This window comes from Thunnus albacares, chromosome 9 (assembly GCF_914725855.1).
Source record: "Thunnus albacares chromosome 9, fThuAlb1.1, whole genome shotgun sequence".
Taxonomy (NCBI): Eukaryota; Metazoa; Chordata; class Actinopteri; order Scombriformes; family Scombridae; genus Thunnus; species Thunnus albacares.
Window position 1 is genome coordinate 21,551,439 of NC_058114.1, and position 23,314 is coordinate 21,574,752.

Below are 23,314 nucleotides of genomic sequence, written 5' to 3' on the forward strand. Positions count from 1 at the left end.
TCAATTTCAGAAAAATTGACTGAGGTGCTGGAATCTTTGTCCAATAGACTGAGGATGGCGGTATTGTCAGAAAACTTAAAAACAAGGTTCCCTGGGTGGCTGTTTGTACAGTCATTAGTATGGAGTGTAAAAAGGACCAGGGAGCTCACACAACCCTGTGGAGCACCTGTGCTGATTGATTTGCATTCTGAGAGGGTGTTATTGACTCTCACCTGCTGACTTCAATTAGTTGAAAAGGAAAAATACCACTTGATTAAAAAAGGATTAACGCTCATCTACCTCAGTTTAGAGATGAGCAGATGGAGTTGCATTGTGTTAAAAGTATATAAATAAAATCCGTGCATATGCTTTTGGGCATTCCAAGTGCTTGACAGTGAAGTGGGTGATGCTGTTGATGGCATCATCAGTACCTCTCCCCTGCCTATAAGCAAACTGGTATGGATCAAGTGCCAAGTTGACCTCTGCCTTAAGCACAGATAACATGTATTTCTCAAAACTTTTCATTACAATTGAAGTCAGGGCCACAGGTCTAAAATCATTATTATCAGGTGGACATGGTTTTTTAGCTACAGGAACTATGGTGGATTTTTTCCACAGAGCAGGAACAGTGTGTGAGTCCACAGACCGCTGGAAGATGGGGCACCAAGCTGGAGTAAGCTCGTCTGCACATGCCTTTAAGAGCAGTGCAGAAATGCCATCCAGGCCAGTGGATTTTTTAGTGCACACATGTTTGAAAATAGACTGAATCTTGAGTGGATCAATTATAATCCTACTGCTAACATCAGTTGAGATAGTTCCCATGACATTATTAGATTGCACAGTGAAGTCATGGTTTTCAAACCTGAGAAAAAAGTCATTTAGTTCATTTGCCTTCCCCAGATCGTTTCTTGGTGGTGTTCATATTTGTAATAGCTTTCATAGAGTGCCACAGCTTTTTTGAATCCATTGACATATAAGTGTTACCAACAGCTGTGTGTGGCTGGTCATTGTGTGGTTCTCCTGGAGCAGCTGGGGGGCATGTGCCCCACTCATGGGTACAGTTGGGCATTTCTCACTGACTTTTCCCATCAGCACTTTAATAGTTTGAGTTTGAACTTGTGTCAGTCTTCGACCCTCTCCCATTCAAGCGATGTTCATTGAGAAATGCCACTCTGCCATTTTTCCCCCCTGCCCCACATTTTCCTCCTCAGCCCTTCAATGTGAAGTTCCCCCACTCTCCACTCCCTGGTAACTGCTTACTTGCGGCGTTCCCAGGCTCAGGCTAGTGGCACGGCTCCCAGATCAGGGCTGGGAGACAGAGGGGTTTCTCAGGAGACGAAACACAAATACAGGGATCCAAATAACTTAATCACCAGCGGGGCTATTAGGCCCAGGATCTTAGGGGCTTACCCCAGGGAGGGTGTTTGTGTTTGGAGTAGGGCGGTAGAAGGGTAGCTGGGGGCTGGATGGACAATGAAGGTGTTTGGCTAAATGCAACCATGAGTTGTGTTAATTTGCGATGGGTCATGTTAACATATGTGCTTTTTGGTTTGAGCATTTAGATTTCAGTTTTCACTCAACCAACCTTGAGTGGAAGGAATCTTGCTGCTCATTCTTACTGTGAACAAGCTTTAAACTGCTCTTACTTAATTATTTATTCATTAATTTGTTTGTTTTTATATACATATAGTAATTTTATGTTTATGCTTAGTTTTGATTTGTAAGAAAGTCTTGCATAAACACATCTCCTGAATTTAAACAGAAAAATGCTGAATATCGTTTATTTATTTACAGTTGAACTTGAGTGTGTATGGCTCTAATTACAGTAATTAAGACCAACTACAGCTGAACTTGTTTTTTAAAGTCCAGACATAGCATGTATAGTGCCTCAGTGTTTGTGTGTGTCTGATGGGAACTAATTTCTCAAAGAGTGACACGCTACATAAACACATCCTTCTTCACTTGTAGAACAAAGGCATTGCAAGTGACCCCTGGACCTCTCAGAGGATGCTGGTGTAAATATTTCCAAGCAGAAGCGTGATCATGTGCACTTAAGGGCTCTCCGTGAGTCGTTGCAGAAGTGTCATTAACCTTATGAAAAACATCTCGAAGTGTCTCTTTATTATTCTGTCACTTTAGTAAACTTGGGCATCAGCAGCTGAGGTGTTCTCCCAGTGATAATAACAAAGTCGATCCTTGCTTTTATGTCTGGTTCATGTACAGGTTCCCTAGCCACCCCCCCCCCCCCTTCCCTAGTCACTTGTTTGGCTTCACAGAAAAAGATTGATCACATGAATGAAAAGCCATTTTAAAACCAAAATTCCCCTGAGAGCACAGATAAATATGATGTCACACTAGTGAGAGGAATCTGCGATCTACAGCCCAACAGGTGGCTCAGGCAGGCATTTCATTTTATTCTCACAATAACCGCCCCTTTTTTCTGTTTGGATAGGTGTCGAGCAGATACATCATGATGTGAAGAAAAGCGTGACTCGACATGAGTAATAACCGATGTCAAATGTTATTCTTCTGTCTGTTTCTGCCTGTCTCGCTTTCTCTCTTCAGTCAAAGTTGTCCCAGAGGCAGCAACGCATGATAAAGAACCGCGAGTCAGCATCCCTGTCTCGGAAAAAGAAGAAAGAATATCTGCTCTCGTTGGAAGCTCGCCTGAAAATGGCGTTGTCTGAGAACGAGGTGCTCAAGAGCGAGAACGGCAACCTCAAGAGACAGCTGGAAGGCCTGCTGAGTGAGGTGAGCTGTACTTCCATACAGTCTACAACACTCCACAAATCAGGGCTGCAAGACTGAACAAATGCTGAAATTTCCACAGCAAGTTTTGTGAAGAAGTTAACAAGGAAAGACAAATGAATTTTGCATTCATACATGATTTATATCCTTGATTTATAGTTTGTAATGTAACATGCTGGCCTCCTTTTTTCCTGCAGAATACAGTACTAAAGACAACGTCCCCCAAGAGAAGAGCTGTGTGTCTCATGGTGGTCTTGGTGTTCCTGGTGCTTAATGTTGGACCAATGAGGTAAGCATGCAACACTGCAAATGCCTTCAAGTGTCCTATACAATAGTTTGATTAAGTGTCCAATTGTTGAAATTCAGTTCAAACCAAAAGAACACTGACAATGGCATATACTGTAGCTCAAGATACAAGTAGATTACTGGTAAGCGCAACATAACTTGGATGCATAAGATTTGGATTATGGAGGAAAACAAATGGGAAGCACCATGACTCACTGTGGGAATCACGCCTCATATAAGACATGACGCAAGGATGTTTATTGAAAACAGTGCAGGACATTTTCCATTGAGGCAATATGTTCACATCTCCAAAACCTTCATCCACTTTTAGTTTACAGAGTTAATTAAAACATTGGCCTAATATCAAAAGATACTTTAATCCAAAAATAGGTAAGACTTTGCAGACATTCTATTGCATTAATTCATAATACACAAAGATATGAACCAGAACACCTGAATTTAGTAGTAATCTTTTGGTACAATCCAATAGTTCATCCATGCAATATTGCTCTTGTGTGTTTGCTACATTCCTCTGATGTTGTTGCCAGAGTTTATAGGACTTTGTAACTAATGGGTGAAAAAGCTTCAAAACAGCCCTGCTAGGTTGGGAGTAAAGTCAACATTTACCACTTGCAAATGTAAAGAAAAAAAAATAATTACAGGCTATAAAAGTAGTATAAAACATCTGAATGTGACGGTTCTTATCTCGACTTGTGATATTAAGTCATAGAGTTATATGAGACGACACCAGGGAAAAATGAGCTTAGTTCCACCCAGCTAGCAGATGGAGGGATTGTCTTATTTCACAACTTCAAGCTCATAGTCCAACTCCAAATGAAATGTAACGGCACACTCTCTGCTCTCATGTTATAAAAATGTTTGTTTTCGCCTGGGAATTACTTTCTCCACAAGGATACAAGCATCTACTCAGACTTGTTGGCTTTTGATAATCTGCATGTGCTCTGTGCTGGGAATGTGCTCATTCAGTTGTGGGATCTGAAATTTGTTCTCTGTAGCTTAAACATGAATACGTTTCTTGGGACCCCTGAGTGAGTTTGCTTTTGTGACTTGAGTGGTATCCACTGTAGCTAAGATCTGTGTGTGTCTGTACCTGTGTCTGCATCTGTGTGTTTTGTGTTTGGGCTCCCCTTAGGAATGTGAAATATGCTTGCTTTTGAGGTCAGATCCCTTTGAAATGAAAATGCCACCCAGTGTAGTAATACCGTTGAAAGAGACTGTGTGTATTTTTGCTTGTGTGTGTGCCCCAGTGTGCTCTGGGTTCTGTGGTCTAGATCAGAGTTCAGATTCTGCCTCTGGCTAAAAACTCTCCTGTGCACAGGATGTGGGCCACATGGAATTCAGTTGTCATTTCAGTCCTGCGCCATGTTCTTCTTTTCAGTTTGTTTCCACCATCCGCCAAGTGTCCTGATTTTACCTCAGCTGTCTCTTTTGCTCACCTCACCTGTCTTGTGTTTCATCAGTCTGTTTCAGGGCGGCCCAGGCTCCAAGCTCGAGGTTGTGTCCATGCAGCACAGCGGCAGACACCTGTTGAGTTTCTCCCCAGAGGCAGAAACTGAGGTCGTGATGGGCCCCGAGGCCCTCGGCAGCGGCCCCTCTGAGATGGCAGACAGGTAATGAGCTCAACCCCCAGCATCTTTCACAACATTGTATTTACCCAGCATGTCAGTGGACCAGGATGCACCTGTGCCTGGGCTTAGTCTGAACTGGTACAGCTCATTACAGCACGTGTAAACATGCGCGCCAGTCGATAACCAACTCCGTCCAAACGTCTGCCTTTCGAAAGCCTTCAGGCCCCCGGCTAGTTGGCCAACAGTTGTGCTTTGAGTAACAAGGTGGGAAATTGGGGTCAGGCCTTGTATGACATCCAACTTTATATAGCTAGTAACAGCTTATTTTTCTAAAGGGTTGTATGTTTTTCTTTCTTTTTTCTAAATGCAATAGAGGCCCACCAGCCTCATTTGTAAATTGCATAAATAACATTCTTGTTTGGTACATTACCTACACTCCCATGTCCTGAAAATGATGTTTTGCAAGGTGGTCAGAGTCTCCATGGCATTGCCAGCCTGTGTTGTGTCAGATCTCTGCAAAGGGTATATCATATGTTAATGCAAACCATTCATCTCCAGTATCAGGTTTCCTGGCAGCATTAAACCAACACAGGCAGGAAGGAACACATTAGCCTTTACAAAAGGGGTGACGGCACCAAATGCAGCAGTGAGGAGCATGATGGGGGAGATATGCAACCTAATCTTGGGGTCCCTCTGAACAGGAAGGTGTGTGTGCAGGAAGGTTAATATGGGCCCCTCAGCTAGAGTTATGATCAAGCCTCTGTGGTTTGACATGTTGTCTCGAGGAACCATTTCCAGAACATTTTAGAGACGAGAACGCGAGGCGTGGTCGATGTGTCAACTCAGATCAGGGAGGCCCAGGGGAGGGATTACGTCGGTGGCAGGCATTTTGGTAATAAGCCACCTGCAGGTGGGCACTGACTGTGGACAGCCTACATCAGCACCTCAAGCAACATAATCATTCACTTACAGAGAGATATAACAGAGGTAATTAAAGTCACTGTAACATCTGAAGAGGAAAGTCAAGTCATGCAATGCAGTGTGCTGCTCATCCATAATGTATGTTGGTTTGTAGATTTCGTCTGTCATTCTCTCACTAGATGGTTATGTTCAGTTCTCTGTTGTATGTTTATGATCATTCTGAGCAGGATTTATGGCGGCATGTGGATGGATTTTGCTAGAGTCTCCCCACTTCTCCTCTCAGTGCAAGTCAGCATTTTCATGCATACATTAAGCGACTGAAGCTCTGCCATCTCTGCACATGTTAGGCATCAAGAAATTCAATCAGTAAAATTCATTTGTAACCAATAAAATTCAATAGATAGATAATTGGCCCCACATTGATGCCAGCGCTGGTTTCTTTTTGGCGCCCTGTTTCTTCCCATTGCCCAATTCACTCTGGGTGTTTCACCTCCATCAGAGGGCAAGCAGCCATGTTGGCTCTCATTTTGCATTCTCAACATGTGGAAAATATTTATAGCAGAATATATATGAATTTCTCACATGGATTTCTGAGTATCTGAACAGCCTTGTAAACTTAGCACTTTTTCTGCTTAACTCACACTGTCTGCTTTTTGCTTTTGTGTTGTAGCTCTGAGGATAAGGCCCTGATGGTGGTGAAGGATCCTATCTTTCTTAGACCACCTCCCCCATGCCAGCCTCCTGTTAACAGGACCAAGTGCATTGAGTAAGTAATGTTAAAATAAGACCACAAAACGGATCAAGTCTTGCCCCAAATTGAAAAAAATAGCCTTATATGCCTTTAAACACGTGTTAATTTTGATTGGCAGGTTGGCCCATGAGTTGAGGGGTTGGGTCCACCGTCATGAAGTGCAACAGACCAAGTCGAGGCGCATGAGTAACAGCAGTCACAAACCCACCAGGACCATTCTGGTAAGTCACACACAGCGAGTTTTGGAAAACAGGAAAACATATGTAATATGTGCAAGAATGTGCACGATATTCAGTATTGGCATTAAAACTTGCAACCTAAACTTCACTTGAGTTTTAGGCCATTACATTGCATTACAAACCAAAGCCTCTCTTTCACCACTGTTTCACCTCTCCTCACACCTTCCCCTTTTCTGCCTCTCATTTCTCTTTATTGGGCTGAGTTTAATCCGGCAGCCCCTGAGAAAGTAAACACAACACTTAGAGGGGGAGCTGTAGGATTAGTGCCCCCTGCTCTTTTTTCCATCGTTTTTTCAAAATCTGTCACAGTAAGTCCAATCCACCAAGACCTGCCTAGTTGGTATATGTCCATTCCTCATATAAGTGTAAACAGAAATGTAGATGTGTTTTATTTCTCACGTGTTGAGCTTTTTTATCACTACCTAACACACCTAACTACTAATATTTTAAGATAACACTCCAACACCTGGTCACATTATATCACCATGATATCATAACTGTTTTATTGTATTTCTGCTCCTTTGATTGATATCCTTGTTTGAGGATTCATCATTTGACAACTGGTTGTTCCCCTAAGCTGTGAACAGGATAAATCCAACAGTTTATGTCTTGAGATTCATAAACTAGATGTGGTATATTGGGCACAAGAAAGGCTTTAGACTGAAATGTGTGTGCTGATCTTAACTGTGTTCTAGCTGTTTTAAATTGACGGTCAGTTGTAATGTTTTGAATGGAGTCTGTATTTATGTTATACAACCTTGCCAACAGCTTATCCTGCTCTCTCTAATGGGTAGTTGATGTGGATATACACAGGATTACAGCAAATCCTCTCTCTTTCTTCCCTAACAGAAAACAGAGAATAAGGAGGCGGAGAGTGCCCAGATTGTGACGGTCCAATACACAGAAACTACTGAAGAAAAGTGAGTAAAGGCTTGATTCAATATATTTGTGTCAGATTCACAAAAAGTAAACCACATTTCAGGTATCTTTTTTTCTTACAGACAATTCCCATCTCTGCTTAAAGCTGGATTAAGCATTTTTTTTACTGCTAGAGGGAAGAAAGTAGATCAAAACAAAATTCACAGTAACAAGCCTGTGTACTGTATCAACTTTTCATATTTCGGACACTTAACATCAATTACACATCCTGCAGAAGGAAAATATTAAGGGAATCCCTCTTTGTTTTACTCAGATTACTAAAGTATTGAACTTGCCTTTTTGCAACTCCATCAGGTAAAGCTACTGTAGACTTAACACTGATATACTTAAAGTGTTATTTGACTGAAATGGGTCTTTAAATGGAAAAGTAACATTTCTTTTTCCCTTTTTTGGCATTTTTCCCCTTTTTACTTTTTACAATTTGACCGATTTATGATTATTTATGATGATTTATTATGATGATTTATGATTTTAACGGATGACACAAGCGCACTGTTTCAGAGGTTTGGCGGTCAAGAACTTTTTCTGCTGGACTGCTACTGCTGAATGTAGTCAGATCAGACAGATGGAGTCAATAGTTTTTTGGCCACCTGTATTTTTTTCTTTTCCCTGTCGCAAGTCTGGCTAGGAAACATCCAAATCTAAAGAAGAAAAGGGAAACATTTTAGCAGTTAACCTCTGACAGGCCACCGGTCCAAATTCAAGTATGATATTTTATAACCATGTCAGGCTGCAGCAGTAGAGTAGAGTCTCTTTCCCCATTTCTCGATATTTTCATTTTCCATAAACTTCATATTTGTCTGCAATCCTGTTGTTTTTCATCAAAAGGAATCCTGGTAATGAGCTGCAGGTATACTACGCACCCCATCACACCTATAGTGACTTCTTTGATGAGCTCAATCGTCGTGGCGACACTTTCTACGTAGTGTCTTTCCGCAGGGTAAGTTTCAACTTGTCTGGTGCATGACACTGATTTGACTGGGGCAGCTGGCTCAAACACAAAATCTGACACAGTGGTTAAAGGACCAGTGTGCAGGATTTAGTGGCATCTAGCAGTGAGGTTGCAGATTGCAACCAGCTGAATACCCCTCCCCCTCCCCTTCCAAGCGTGTAGGAAAGCAAATAATGCAGAGCCAGTGTTTGGTTTATCCATTCTGGGCTACTATAGAAACACAGCGGTGCAACACGGTGGCTGCTGTGGAAGGGGACATGCTCCCTATATAGATAATATAAAGGGCTCATTCTAAGGTAATGAAAACACAACGATTCTTATTTTCATGGGATTATACACTGACTAAACATACTTATAAATATTATATTCCATTTGTGCCAAGTCCGTTCCGCTAGATGCTACTAAATTTTACACACTGGTCCTTTAAATTGATTACATAAAGTACAACTAGAAAATGATTTCAAGGGAAGTTTTCACAGCTCAACACAATTAACTTTCACTTAATTTTTATCTGTCATGATATTTCCTCATCCCAAACTGGCAATAAAAAGTGTAATTAGTTACAGAAAAACTAACTTCTGAGTCACCATAAATAATATGTAATAGGTCTGTTCCTCAACAGAAAGGTTTGGTTTGAGAGGAAAGTGTAGGGTGGGGGGAAGGGATGACGACTTCCAAGGGTGGAACTACCCGTTTCGAGTCTAGTTTCCTTGGTCCATTTGCAATCATCAAGACCATATTTTAGATTTTTAGGCATGACCATATGTCACTGTTAATCTGCTTGGTCTTTATTCATTCGACCATTTTTCCCCATTTGAGACTCTGGACCTGTTTTTAATTTGCTCTCTTGATATGATTAATCCTGGACATCATATTCAGAAAGAGTTCTTTGATTAGTTTGCAGTTATGTCTTTGAGTTCTGTCCTTTCTTCTTGTTGTTTTCTCGAGTGCTAACCAAACAAATTTGCTCCACTTTGAATTTCACCCATTAAATTATGTGCTTTCACTGTTACAGGAACTTGCAGCTTTATTTATTGTCACTGAACTGTGCCAAAAAACAGACTTTTACTTCCATATTTGTCTGAAAAGTAACAGTGAGAAATTACTAAGTTCGCTAACAAATATGGTAACTGTTCCAAAGGTGTGGATCATGTTCAGTTGAGTATTTCATATCCCACTCAGCACCCATAGTAGATACTCTGGACGATGTTAAACTCTTTAAATCCTCAGGATTACTCAATGGGGCATGAGTTTTGAAGATATGCAGTCAAAGATCGAGACCCCCTGTCACCAAGCAAGTCACAAAGGTCTGGCTCTGAGTTGGCATGGTGACAACAGGCACAATGGCAACAATGGTGTAGCCGAGTTGAGGGCCTCTACAGGTCAAGTAGCTGTCCTTCAGTTTCTAGCAGCTTTGTGTTGTGTGAGAAGTGAGGGTGTTGTCCAAAGTGAGGGCGTTACAGTTCATCTAAAATAAAAGCAACATTAAACTTCGCAACTTAGAATGAAAAATGTAACAAAAAAGATTTGACTGTGGCTGTGTACTGTTGAAAGTACACTGCCATAAACGATGTACTGTTGAAAAACATTTTCTTGCAAGATTGTCAGAAATTTATTCTTGAATAACATCATGTAGGGAAGTAAGCGTTGATAATACTTTCCTCAAACTGAAATTGAACCTGTATTAAAAATAATCAAAAATAATCAATTCATTTAAATAATTTGCTGAAGTGGACTGGTCCTGGGTGTAATAAGAGGGAAAAGTCAGAATGAAAACACTGTAAGAAGCACTGAAAAAGGGACTCCCTGGGACATGCTGATTGCATGGATTATACAGGTTATTCAGTATGACCCTTTTAATTCTTACAGACCTTTATTAGCTTTTCTCAGTCAGTTTATTTTGCTGTATTTTGTTTCCTGGGTTTCAGGGGGTGTGTGTCGGCAAAGAGGGTGTGCTTTTGTTTTTCGTTTTTTTTTTTTTTGTTCCACTCAATATGATGTTATTACAAGACTGCCAAAACTCTGGATTAAATTTGGAATTTGTTTGGATTTTAAAGCCAATCACTAACAATTGTGACTTTTGTCCCTCTAGGCAAACATTTTTCATAGAATTCATCATGGTCTGTTCCTACCCTCTCCAGCAGTTGTGGTCACTCTCTTATGTTGTGCACTCCAAAATGGTCATGCTTAGGTCAAGGTTACTTTAAGCCCTCACCAGATACATTACCGCCTGTGGCTTTGTTTAAGTGTGAAATGAGGTGAGGTGATGGAAAACATAACTCTCAACAAGTTCAAAATTTGGAACTGCGCTTACTCTACCGTCATTTTTGTGGTCTTGCTTCACTTTTCGTGTTGTTTTAGCACCTGTGGCTTTATGTATTGTGCATTGAGGTGAGGTGGTGGAAACACTGGCAGCTTTCACTGTGGCCTGTATCCAATGAGGTTCAAGGAAAATTCACCTGTTGTCATGGCAGCTGCAGCTGTTATGTCAGCTCGACAAACTCGCTGGTCCCTTGATGATGAGCAGTAATGTGGTTGCTGTTTTCATACCTCCTGCTACCCTTCCAACACAGTCAAGGCACCCACTCAATTTTAGCATTTAATACTCCCCTTGGTGGCTTACAGTTTATCCTCAGTGCCTTACATTACCATGAGCATATGTCACACCAAACCCTTAATTCTGACAGGCTACTAATTAATATTACTTCCTAGCTGTTAGTGCAAAATTTAGGTTCATTTAGAAAGCCTTGTAGGCAATATGGAGAACACGTTCTTATTTAAAGTGATGTGATAAAATGATGATGGCAGAGTATAATACAAAGCTGCCCACATATTCCCTTTTTTTCTTTATACCCTCTTATTATTTAAGTCTTCTGACTACAGTGCTCCTTTCTATCTTCTCACTGTAATTCCTTTCACAACTTCAGACCAATACTCCCACCTCTCTTCACCTTAACACCCCTCATTTTTCATTTCACCCAGGCTGAGTTTTGCAAGTCAAGTGTAGTGAGTTACCTGTCAGTTTGCTCTTCTTAATGGTGCTTTTTGTCATGTATACCAGCAACTATTTTGTAAGTTTGTGTACAGTAAAAGCTCTCAAACAATCCTGATATTTGCTTGTAGTTGGATACATTTATTTTCTTGCAAAGTGAGAGAAAATAGGATCTTCTGATGTACCATCTCATTCTTAAATTACATGAAGTCATATCTGAATTTTGTCCGTTGATTCCATAGACTGTAAAAAGTAATGGGGATAGCCACCGTGATGTCACCCATTAGACTCCCGTTTTGAAGCCTAGAGTTTGCATTTTGATTTTCACCATCTTGGATTGGAGCCAGAAGTGACCATATTGGGACGAGAGGGTGGAGCTGACCCTAATGCAAGCTGTTAGCTTGGTTAGCACGGTGCATTTACAGTCTGTGATAATGCTAATGCTAATTTTTGCAGCAAAAACCAGCCTTAAAATGATAAAAACAAATGTACTTGTATCCAACTCTTCAGAGGGTCTTTTAGTACAATCAAATGCTGAACTTTTGAAGACTTTTTTTAGACAACCAAAATGTTGCAATAAACTTTCATGAACTGAAAACACAACGAAATAGTGATGGCTACAGCTATGTCTATACCCTGTGAATTTGGGGTTATGTCATTGTTATGTTACCTAACCAACATTATCGCCATAGTAGCAACTTCCTTGTGACAGCACCCACCTGTCATTCAAAGCAGCCACACCCTTAATTATGCATAACTTTAAGCCTTAATAAAATTTAAATGTGTGAGTTATATAAAAATTCACTCCTTGTACATTTGTCATGAACAAGGAAATTAGCTATACTAAAACCTTTTTTTGTACTAGGCTCTAAACATATTTATTTCTGCTGTAAAGTTTGGCATTTTAACATGGGGGTCTATGGGTATTGACTTGCTTTTGGAGCCAGCCTCAAGTGGCCATTCGAGGAACTGCAGTTTTTGGCACTTCTGCGTTGGCTTCATTTTTCAGCCCCGGAGGTTGCCGCTTGGTCGATTCATAATGTCTCCAATTATTTCTAACAGCACTTGGCTCATGTGTTTTCCATTCATTGGTTGTGGTATGTGGGCTTACTGAGATGCTTTGTTTTACCGGTTTGGTTCTTCTGTTGTGATGTTGCCCCAAAAAGTGCAATAGATGCATTCCGTAGTTTTCAGAAAATGTAAGATTTCATTCAGCAATCTTAGAACTACTTCAGTTTAATAATTGAACTCATACTCTTTGAATCACTAATTGGAGACACAGCTCAACATCGCCATTACTTTGTGTGTGAGTAACGTGTATTTGCACATTAGCATTCCACTCCACCACAAATCCTTCTGAGAGGATGTGCTCAAATTAAAACCTTTCTTCTCATTGTCTAATGAGTTGCACAAAAGCTATTATCAATAGCTGCTTTAACTGAAGTACCTCACTGGTTAAAGCCATTTGATCTCAAACCGCTAGTGGATTAACAAGAACATTAAGTTCTTCAAAATGGCCTAAGGTGAAGACATTGAAATAAGAACAGTTTTAACTATTTAGATGATCAGGTGAGGCATGAAAAAAGTGCGCAGTTTGAAGAATTTTGTAACAAGAGAGGCTTTCATGGAATTGATTGCCTTATGTTGGGACATTTTTAACCTCCCAAGATGACCCTTGTATCTAACTATGCAAGAAGGACTCTCTAGCTATCTGTATGTATGTCCTTCGCATATCTCAAGAACTGGTCCTCCAATTGACTTCACACTTGGCGGATGTATTGCTGAGAGCCCAAGGATGTGCGGTGTCAAACTTGGTGCAATTTGGACACGTGACACATTTAATATTGATAAACTCTGAATAAACAAGCGAACAGCAAGCCACTCAGCTCTGTGTACACCGTCACATGACAGCTGGGTCAGGTCTCTGGTGCCATGCAATTGCAGCACAAAGCGTCTCTCCTGCCGGCTGCTGACAGTGCTGTCTGCTGAAGAGTCGATCACACTGGACAGTAGAGGAGGAGACATAGAGATGCTGGTACATGTCTGTTTAAACAGGAGTTTATCCAACTTTGCTGCATTTAACACCAGAGCTGAGAGCGCCAGAGTCAGAAACACAGTCTCTCTGCGTTGTGCTGCCCTCTGTTTCCATCATCTCTCTCTGTTTCCATCACAGTTATGTATTTAGATCATTTTAGAGATAAGACTGTAAAAGTTTGCAGTCTGTGTATGTGCATGTTGTCAAGCACATCTGAGGGGATAATGTCAGTAAATTTTAGTAAAATACAGACTTTGCTGTATTGCATGCACTGACTTGGATTGTTAATAGTTGTCAGCAGGGCTTCAGCTCAGAGCTACAAACTTTGCTCCATATCTTGATCAACAAAAGCACAAAGCCAGCTATTTTATATGCTTCCAAGTGAGTTGTATTTTCCTCTTGATGACCTTCTTCCTTTGTTTTTAGGATCATCTTCTCCTTCCTGCCACCAACCACAATAAAGGAAGTCGTCCCAAGATGTCTCTGGTGTTGCCAGCCATGAACGTTAACGGTAAGAAACAACTGCAGCCCAGGCACAACAGTGGGGGAGTTTGGTCACTTGACACAATGTAACAGATGAAAGACAAGCTGGGAGCAGATTCAGAAACACGTCTCCCCACAGGAATGCATTACTTAATACACTCGTAAGGAAAAACTGCTATGACCAAAATAGAACACTTTTGCCTTTTAAGCCTATTGAGGTGATACCGATCCTTTTTCCTTTTTGTTGATTTTTCATTTTTCAAAATCTACTTTTTTGAGTTTGTGCAGCTTGTTTAACTTAAATGAAAGTTGTTTTCTAGGTTTGCCTTGCCAAAAACTTTCTCTGATATCTAATGTCTTGTTAGTTGAAGGACTTTGTGACCTTACTTCCTTCCTCAGAGCCATTTGCTATGTCCTTCAGCCTCTGATTATACTCTCAGTTGAATTTAGCAACGCTGCAGCATGTCTGCACAGCCACCGACCAAACCACACACAGACAACAACATTTAAAAAATTGTTTTTCGATGTTGTCATCTCCTTTTGGCATTGTTTTTTCAGATTTTGTGCTGGAAACAATGAAGCAGAGGTCTAGCCAGAAAAATGTATTTTAGAGGGACTACTATAAAAAATATATTTAAAATAATATAATATTGTCAAAGCTGAAGTGCGGGACATTTGTTTCCCCCTTCTGGCAGTGAGAGCAATTACAAAAACACTGTTGGCACATGCTTACATCATAGGCTCCACCATAGCCTACTCCGTCGCTACTGTTGCGACTGTAAAACGGTGGATAAATTGTTTTAAGCGTCACACAACCCTCGCGAAATGACTTGATTCACTATCAGAATTTGATCCATTCAGTTCAGTAACATTTGGAAAGTAAAGAAGAGCTGCACGATTAAATTATTTTATCCCTATTCAAGTTAGCAAAGAGCTAACTGGAAGTTAGCCAGATAGGCCGGCGGATGTTTCTAGTGCACATGCTCTGCCCATAGAGCATGTGCAGTATGCATTCATCTGGCCAGCGCGGGAATGTCAAACTCAACACCAGCTTAACAACTCTGGTATACTGTGAAATACAGAGAAATTTAAATATTTATAAAAATTCCTGTGTTATCCCAAAAACCTTATGTGACTGCATCATTCATAACCACATTCATTGCTTGAATTGCTGACTTAACGTCCATCTACACAATAGTTTTTATTAACAAGCAGTGTTAGTTTGTGCAAAACACCCCCAAAAAGCCTGTATTTTCCCGTCTGGTAAATACTGGAAAAAGATGGCATTCATACTGCTTGTAGTGTCATTATGTGTCTTTTTCAGCCTGCTAAATGTGAGTTTGTGAGTGAGTTACATGCCAGGTAGGACGTGTTTAACTACGATGTCATCACTTTTGTTACCTGAGACATATAGGATTTTGAGTTTTAGAGCAGTCAGCAGTGCATCACTTAGTCCATGAACCCTGGTGAAACCGACAAACCATTCATTATCATTGTTGTGTATGATGGTTGCATGCTAGTGGTGAAAAAGTAAAATACTTATCCAGCAAATACAGGTCAGATTATAGAGCAGGGACATGTCTGATTTTGGCTGATTCATTCCTTCTTTGAGAGTAAACTTGCTGTCCACAGCTTGTCAGTGTGGTTGGCACTCAGACTGCACTTTGTTGTGGTGTGAGGGGTGGTTTCCACCAGCCTGTTTGAAAAGCAATCACCCGTTTATTTGACCGCCTGCCCTCAAAAACAAACGCACACAAAACATTTTAAAACTGGTGTACCGAGGTAAAGCGTCAGTATCTTAACACTCGACTGCTATGTGGCGCACTTGTTGCCAAATTATTTTCAATGAATCATTAAAGTGTGCACATTGTTGATTTCCATGAGCATATCAAAACTTTTCTCCGTGGCTCTCAGATCTGCTGGATAATCAATACAGTATTTCAAAGTCTGTTTATCCAAGATTTGAGTGGAAGGTTGTCTTCTATGTCCAAATACTGCAGAGTTCATTATGAGGTGGCTTAATTTTCACCAAGCCTGCAGGACAGTGAACTGAATGAAACCTGCTCAAGAGGGACTGTTTATGTACGGTGTGAGCAATTAGGAAGTCTGCCTGTTGTTGTTGGCTGTTTTAACTGGCATTTTTATCACAGATCTTCTCGTTTCTCTGTTATCTTGCTGTCTGTCTGTGAAAAAAGACCAGCGGAAGATTTGATTAGTGTTTCGACCAGCTCTGAGAGGAGTGAGTCAGTGGAATATGAGTCTCTTACTCAGTAGGGAAGACATGGCCATTGGGAAATAACTCTTTTTTTTTTTCTTTTTTTGGAGGGGCGAGGGGGGTGTTTTGAGATGAAGATTGATGAAGGTAAACATTGTTCTTGGTTGGTCTTGTCAAGGAGGAATGTTAAGGTCTGTGCCGGTCAGATGACCCATTGAAATAGCAGTAAATAGTGAAATCCAAGACCTCCTTTTCAGCTAATTGTTGAAATGGACAAACAAAGGTGGCATTCAGGGAGAGATATTGGGTCTGGAACGATTCCCGTAGGCTCAAGAAAAGGGTCTTCAATTTGCACGATCTGCCATGTATGCCTACAAAATCAAAACAGTGTGTTCTTCTGTGCTTGTACCCCAAGTCCTCTCCTGTGTGTCTCGGACATTAGTGTGTTTGCATCTAATGCGTTGGCTGGATCTTAGAGAGAGAGAGAGGGCTAACACCAGTTTTATGTTAGCAGATGCATGCACAGAAGTTTCCAATTCAGTTGCCACAACTGCTCCTCTTGGTAGCTTCTCCTTGACCTGACAGCTCAGACTGCAGTTAGAAACCAAGGAATACAGAGGCTGACAAAGCAAAGGATTGCGCTTATTCTCTAGTAGCGCAACACCTGCATGGTCCTCCCTCCTTGTACATTACAGCCCCATGTGTCACCCAGATGACAGCCTTCAAGTAATGTTTTAGATTTATGCCGTCTTTGTTTGAAACTTTGAAGTGATTGAGTGCAAATGTACATATTCAGCGGGGCGAGTCCATTAGAAAAGCAGAAACAGTGTCCTCTCTCTGGAGCATAATTGCTCCACAGTGGAAGATAATTTTTTCCAGTTCCCTGTTGCTGCTCTCCTCTAGGAATGCCTTCTCTCTCCAGTCACTAAATGGTTTTCATCTGGAGGAGGTGGTAGACTCTGCTAATCTGGAGTGATTGTTTGGTCTGTCTTTGTCAATAACTGAACGCTGAAGATAAGGACTTTGATGTAAGCTGTCATCCGTTCCTGTCACGCCGCATGTCTACGGTTCAGGAGTTCTGTTAAAGTTACTTGACCTTGACCTCCTCGATTCTCTCTGAAAACTTATCTGGCTGAGCAGTGACTCCTTATAAGGACAGAAGGGTGTGTTTATTTAATGATCCTCTGACTTTGAAAGTAGCTCAATCAAGTGGAAGTGACATGTTTGGAGGAGAGGGATGTTTTGGAGATGATGTCATTTACAGGTGGATTGACCGTGGGAGACGCACTGCAGTCTATTTATACTTGTCTGAGATTGTACATGTGCGGTGTAGCTAACAGGCAGCTTTCACTGGGGGTTCAAGGCAGAGCTCCACACCACTGAAGGAGTTGGGGGTCAGATTTTCCTACTCCTCTAATCTAAACAGAAAATCACCACTAGTGCTCTGGAATAGAGTGCAGGGCACTCTCACCAGCCCAAATTACAACTTGTGCAAGTTATACTTAGCATCAGAGATTTTTATTGCCTGTGAGATTCTTGGCTAATTTGCTCATGGTGGAATATTTCTTTAATGTTCACCATTTATGTGCACTCTGTAAAATGTAACCAGGTAAATAATAATGATAATAATAATAATAATAATAATAATAATAATAATAATAATAATGTATGTCGGTGGATTTTTTGTAATTTGGAAAATTTCAGTGGACAATTGGCTTGTTTTCAAGGATATGACAACGTTTAAGTTGCTTAATTGGCATCCAATAAGACAATCATTTATTTCCATTGACCCAAATCATGTCTTGTAATTTTGTGATTATACTTGCTGATGAATTGCTTCCTTTCTGATGTAAAAAGAAAAGCTTCCCTCCTGAACATGTCCTTAGAGTTTGTGCCAATCTGGCAGCCATCATCCTCCTGAGATGCACTCTCAGGTTTCTCCTCAGGTATGTTGCCAGACATCAGGCCTTTATCAGCACACACCAGCTCACTGTGTTGCTGAAACTTTCTGGAACATCTCCAGATGGCACCTGTAAAAGGGAGAAGGAGACCCTGCAGAGCAGGACGGTGGATTTGGCAGATTCTTCAAAGAGCTGCTATTTGAAGTTGGGCCTCGTGGCTGTGTGTTTGTGTGCTTCCTCTTCCTCTGTTCAGGCCTCTCAAGCAGTTAGCTGAATAGAATTTGGACAATTAGGTAATTTGGTGAAAGATGGATGTTAACGGTGTGATGAATCAAATGGGAGTCTAATCCTTTATATTATAGCCCACAAATACAGCGTAATTATTTTATAATTATTGGGCACTTTAAAAATAATTATGGGGCACAATAATCCTTTTAACAGGTAACAGAACATGAAGTTTCAAAATAAAGAGGCTTCATCACCTTGTAAAGCTGATATAGCGAACAGGTTAGCAAACCTGTTACACATCCAGCAGACACTTTTGAAGTTGTGTTTCCTGCCGTGTGGCGAATGTACAGTAAGTCCTGTATTCAGTCTTCCTTTAGCTCTGTTTTGGTCTCCACCACCTGCTGAGGGAAATATCTGGCTCTTTAGCTGCTAAATGCTCCACTATGTTTTTGGTGCTGGACAGGTAGGGTAGAGTGGTTTTATTAGAGCTTTTTGCTGAAAATAGTTACCTGCTGCACCTGGAAACAATACTGATGAGAGCAGTGAGAGTAAACCAAAACAGTGAAGTTGCAGGCCATAAAATAAAAAAAAACAATCAGCTGAAGGACACTAAAATGCTCTCCAGAACTGAGGGGAAATGCTGAGTCGGGTGATAATTCTCTGTTGGTTTTGTCACTACAAACAACACCCCTTACATTACATGTAATCATTTGATTCTATGTTGATATAACATATTGATTAATGCAGCTTTTACAAGAACTTTATGGGGCACAGTAATGTAAGTACATGGGCCAAAATAAAAATGGAAAAATTGTGGGTCTAGCCCATTGGAAAGGCTGATTAAATGGGTCGTGAAGTGGTGATGTTCTTCAATTGGTCACAGTATAGTTATGTGTGTTTACAGTATACCCTTGCACAATGTAATTATGGGCTAAATACAAGGTATATGGGCTGTAATTCAAAGTTGTGTCCTTTTTGTTCTGTGTACTTATGGAGTAAAGTTAAGGTATACTGGCTGTAAAATTACAAATAACATATATAAATAAAATAGAATAAAGCTAACTCTAAAAGAACTGTCAAACTTTCACAGCTACAAAACCCACAAGATGCTTTCACTCCTGCCCAGAATTTAACATGTATAATCTTTGCTCACCTTTTTATATTGCAGTTATTCCTAGATTATTTAAAAAAAAATATTTAGAAATAGTAACACAATAATAAAGTCACCACTTCATACGTACAAAATTGTTACCTCTTTATTCCAAAACTTATTGTTTTGTTCCTCCTTAGCATTATTTTATCTCATTATTTTATACCTCTTCAGCTATAAAACGTTTTACCAGGATTTGCATCACATTCCTCCAAGGCTGCGTATCATGTGTTGTTCATTTGGATTAAGTATGTGACATTTTTCCACTCCGTGCTGCCTATCTGTTGGATTTATATTTGTTATTGGATTGAAATTAGTGAAGGGGTGATAATGTCAGAGTAGTTTATTTTGCACTGAACCCACACATTTGGCAGTGCAGTAATGACAGAAACTTGAAACAAGAGCCAAAAAAAATCATCTGTGATCTTATCAAGCTACATGGAGATGCACAGAGAACTTTTCCAGCCCTACTCCAGACTGAAGCTTAACTTGAGATAGACATAGCGTGACAAAGAGTACAATCCCAACCTGGAGGATGACTTATAGAGATTTCTGCTGAAGCACTGAAACTATTTGAAATGTTCCAGTATCACTGCAGGTGCAAAAGAGGAAATTCAGCAGCAGATGAAGTCATACTCAGCATTATGTTTCCTAACCATCTAATGACATGAACATCCACGGAATCTTCTGGCTGCAGAAGGATCCATTGTATAGTCACTATACAATCTGATAAACCCTCTCTGCCTCCAGAGTGGACACCCAGAGACGCAGAGGACACTGATGTCTTGCACAGGTGTCTGGAAAAAGACTGCAGCTTTTAAACAACCTGCAGCACTCTCAGGCATTTTAAATACGCCTACAGCTCCGTTTCTGGGTCATATAAGAGCACACTAAAGCTGACTGAGGTGTGTTTGGCTTGTGCGCTCCATATGCGGAATGTTGTTATCATCTTGACTCTCTGAACGCCGTACAAAGGAAACCATAAGTTTTGAAGTTGTCCGTTAATGTAAATATACTAGGCATCCCTCAACATGTTGTTAACGGCTTTTTCTAGCAAAGAATTTTACAAGCTTGTCCACTTTAAAGGGTGTTTCTCCCCCAGGCTTAGTAAAGTTTGGCTGTGGGAGACCGCAAACCATTAACCACAATGCTGTCTCAAGTCCAGTATGAATTTTCCCAAGATAAAGCTGTTTGTTGGTCAAACCTCAGGAGGACTTTGTAAAAGATTTTTATCTTTGATGACGAGTTTTGTGTTTTTACATCATACTGTAAATCATCTGCAGTGTGTTGCAATATCTGGGGCATCTTCAAACGCAACAGCCGGACTCATCAAAACCAAACATTTTCTAACTCTCAACCTCACCAGAGTTTCTTCTTTTCTTCTCTGAACAAGAACAACAAGAAGCCTGACTCATCATCAGTGACTGCTCTCTCTCTCTCTCGCTCTCTCTCTCTCCCCCGCACTCTTGCCAGTTTCTTCTTTTCTTCTCTCATATTTGCATGCCCTGCTCTTGTTTAGAGCTGTTTTGTTTATCTCTATGAAGGCGAAATCCAGTACGTGAGTCACCTCTGGACTCCATCTGTAACCGAGCCTCCACCCGTACTCACTGCGGTTCTAAGCCCCCAGCTGCCTTGAACAATACTCCTTTACACTCCCCAAATACTTACCACATCTCTTATGACAAGCATGACAAAAATTTTCCAGTAATAATGATGACGTGGAAGAAATCTGAATCATGAATACAGTTTGTATTAATACAGTTATGTCATTACATCATTAATATTTATGTATCGATTTATGTGTGATGAGCTAACAGTCTACATCTTCATCTGCCATTACAGACAGCATCATAAGGGACAAAGAGGTCGAGGTGATGATGCAGATCGACTGTGAAGTAACAGACACCAGGATCCTCCACATCAGGTCTTCAACTATCCCCCCTTTATTGCGGGTCAACCGCACAGACACTTTTTATCAGCACTCCCCGACTGACAACCAGGCTGCCCCTCCCGTCGGTGTGCTGATGGGATCTGCTTAAGATCACCATCACCACATATATTCTTTATAACTCCTCAACAAAACCCATCAAGACAAACAGAAGAAAAGATGTCTGTTGACACTTTTTTTTGGATGATGAAGTATATTTCTCAATCCAGTGTATTCCAAATGCCTTTATGTTTGTGATTACATTGCAATGAATGTCCTCTGCTGAAATCCAGTAGCTCACATTGTCAGCACTAGTCAACCACATTCTTTATTAGGGCTGATATCCGGAGGTAGCCTGTAACATGGTCCGAGCAGACGCTAGCTCCTTGTGTGGCAACACTGACTCCTCAGCGTAACCCCAGACACCCTACATAAGGGTAATTGCTTAACAGCAGGGGGCAGAGCATTGAACCCTGAGTTACCCCGTCATAACACAAATACTTGTACCCCATAGCAGCTCTCCTCAAGTCTGTTCTTTTGTTTTGCTCATAATTTCTGGACCAGCTGCAAAGCCAGAGCTTAGAAAAGAGAAAATTGATAATATACCTAAGATTTATCTCACTAGGGTCTTTAATCACAGCCAGAAAAATACATTTTTGACATCAATGTTTAGAAGCACAACAAATTATGTGTTTGTATCTAAGCTAGAAAATGGATTGCTGTAATTGTCTCTCTTACTCATTTGTAGTCTTTTTTGCCTCTCTTAGTTAAAGAAATTTTAAGAGAAGCCAAATTAACTACATACAGCAATAGAGGTACAAGGTAAACTCAGGAAGTCAGGTGACCTGTGAAAGCTAGCAGGCTAACCACTATGTTGTTGGTGTGGTTTTCATTAATGTAAGGACTTTCAGGTGCTTGTTTTTCGCAATGTATTGATCAAGAATTTCAGTTAATAATTTTTGGGTATTTGCACTGTGCTTCAATTATTCTGTCAATTTTTTTTTTTCTTTATCTGTCTGATTATGCTTTGTGGGAACTTTTTATTTGAAACTGATTACAGAAAACTCAATGACATTGTATATAGAATTTTAAATGGTGGTTGGGAAGGAAACATACAGTAAATGTTGGTACAGGGAGATTTCTTTAGTATCTGTAAGTCACTGGGTGAAGATGCTGAGATTTTATCCCAGATAATGTATCAAATTTGAACCCCCTACTGTATAAGTTGAGCTAAAAGAAGCTGATGTTTGTTACACGTAACCACTGGTGAAAAATGTCCGAGGACTTCTCCTTCCTCAGGCTAAATTGCACTTTTGTTTGGTGCACTTAAGCCTATATTGAAGAACAAGTTTGTTTGTTTTTAAAAAAAACACTGTGTGATGGAAATATGATAGTTTTTAGTACTAATTTGTTGTAAACATTTGTATAATAAATGCAGAACCTGGGAATTTCAGTTCTGGCTTTAAATGCCTTACATTGGTTTTTATTTGTTTTGACCACCTGTAATTGGGGGAAGATTTATATTAAGTAATAAATAATTCAAAACCTTTTGCTTATCCCTGAACAGCTTTTGTGTATGCTGATAAATCACCATGCTACACTTCTGTCTCTAAAAATGCTTTTCTTTTTTCTACATGATTGTACAGATGGTTATGTTTTAGCTCAACAGATGCCCATAAAATTCTGCTCAGAAAAAAACATACTTTGTTTTTTTTTAAGGCAGGCCTTCTGTGTATGTGTGTTTTTTGTTTTTTTTTTATCCCCTTTTGGTTTTAGAAATATATTTGATTCCCGCAATGTTTTCACTGCATCCCAGCAGTACTTGGGGAAAAAGAAGGAAGACAATTTAAGAACTTGTGAGGTTTTGTTTTTTGTATTAAATTATGTGCATAAACCAAAATAAACACTGGATTTTCTCTAAGTATACCTGCCTGTTTATCCTTTGGGTTGTTGGGAGAAATCCTATAAGTGCTTCATTGT

At 40.3% G+C, this 23,314-nt stretch overlaps 1 protein-coding gene across 1 annotated transcript in view; it reads left to right on the forward strand.

The window, feature by feature from the left end:
- Positions 1-23,258, forward strand: part of atf6 (activating transcription factor 6) — a 42,608-nt gene extending 19,350 nt beyond the window's left edge. Inside the window, exons 8-16 of the mRNA XM_044361370.1 lie at positions 2,545-2,730; positions 2,925-3,016; positions 4,494-4,643; positions 6,193-6,288; positions 6,392-6,494; positions 7,362-7,432; positions 8,280-8,391; positions 13,857-13,941; positions 21,250-23,258. Of these exons, the coding sequence (XP_044217305.1) occupies positions 2,545-2,730; positions 2,925-3,016; positions 4,494-4,643; positions 6,193-6,288; positions 6,392-6,494; positions 7,362-7,432; positions 8,280-8,391; positions 13,857-13,941; positions 21,250-21,446 (1,092 nt within the window). The 3' untranslated portion in view covers positions 21,447-23,258. The remainder of the gene's footprint in view (positions 1-2,544; positions 2,731-2,924; positions 3,017-4,493; positions 4,644-6,192; positions 6,289-6,391; positions 6,495-7,361; positions 7,433-8,279; positions 8,392-13,856; positions 13,942-21,249) is intronic.
- The last annotated feature ends 56 nt before the right edge of the window (positions 23,259-23,314 follow it).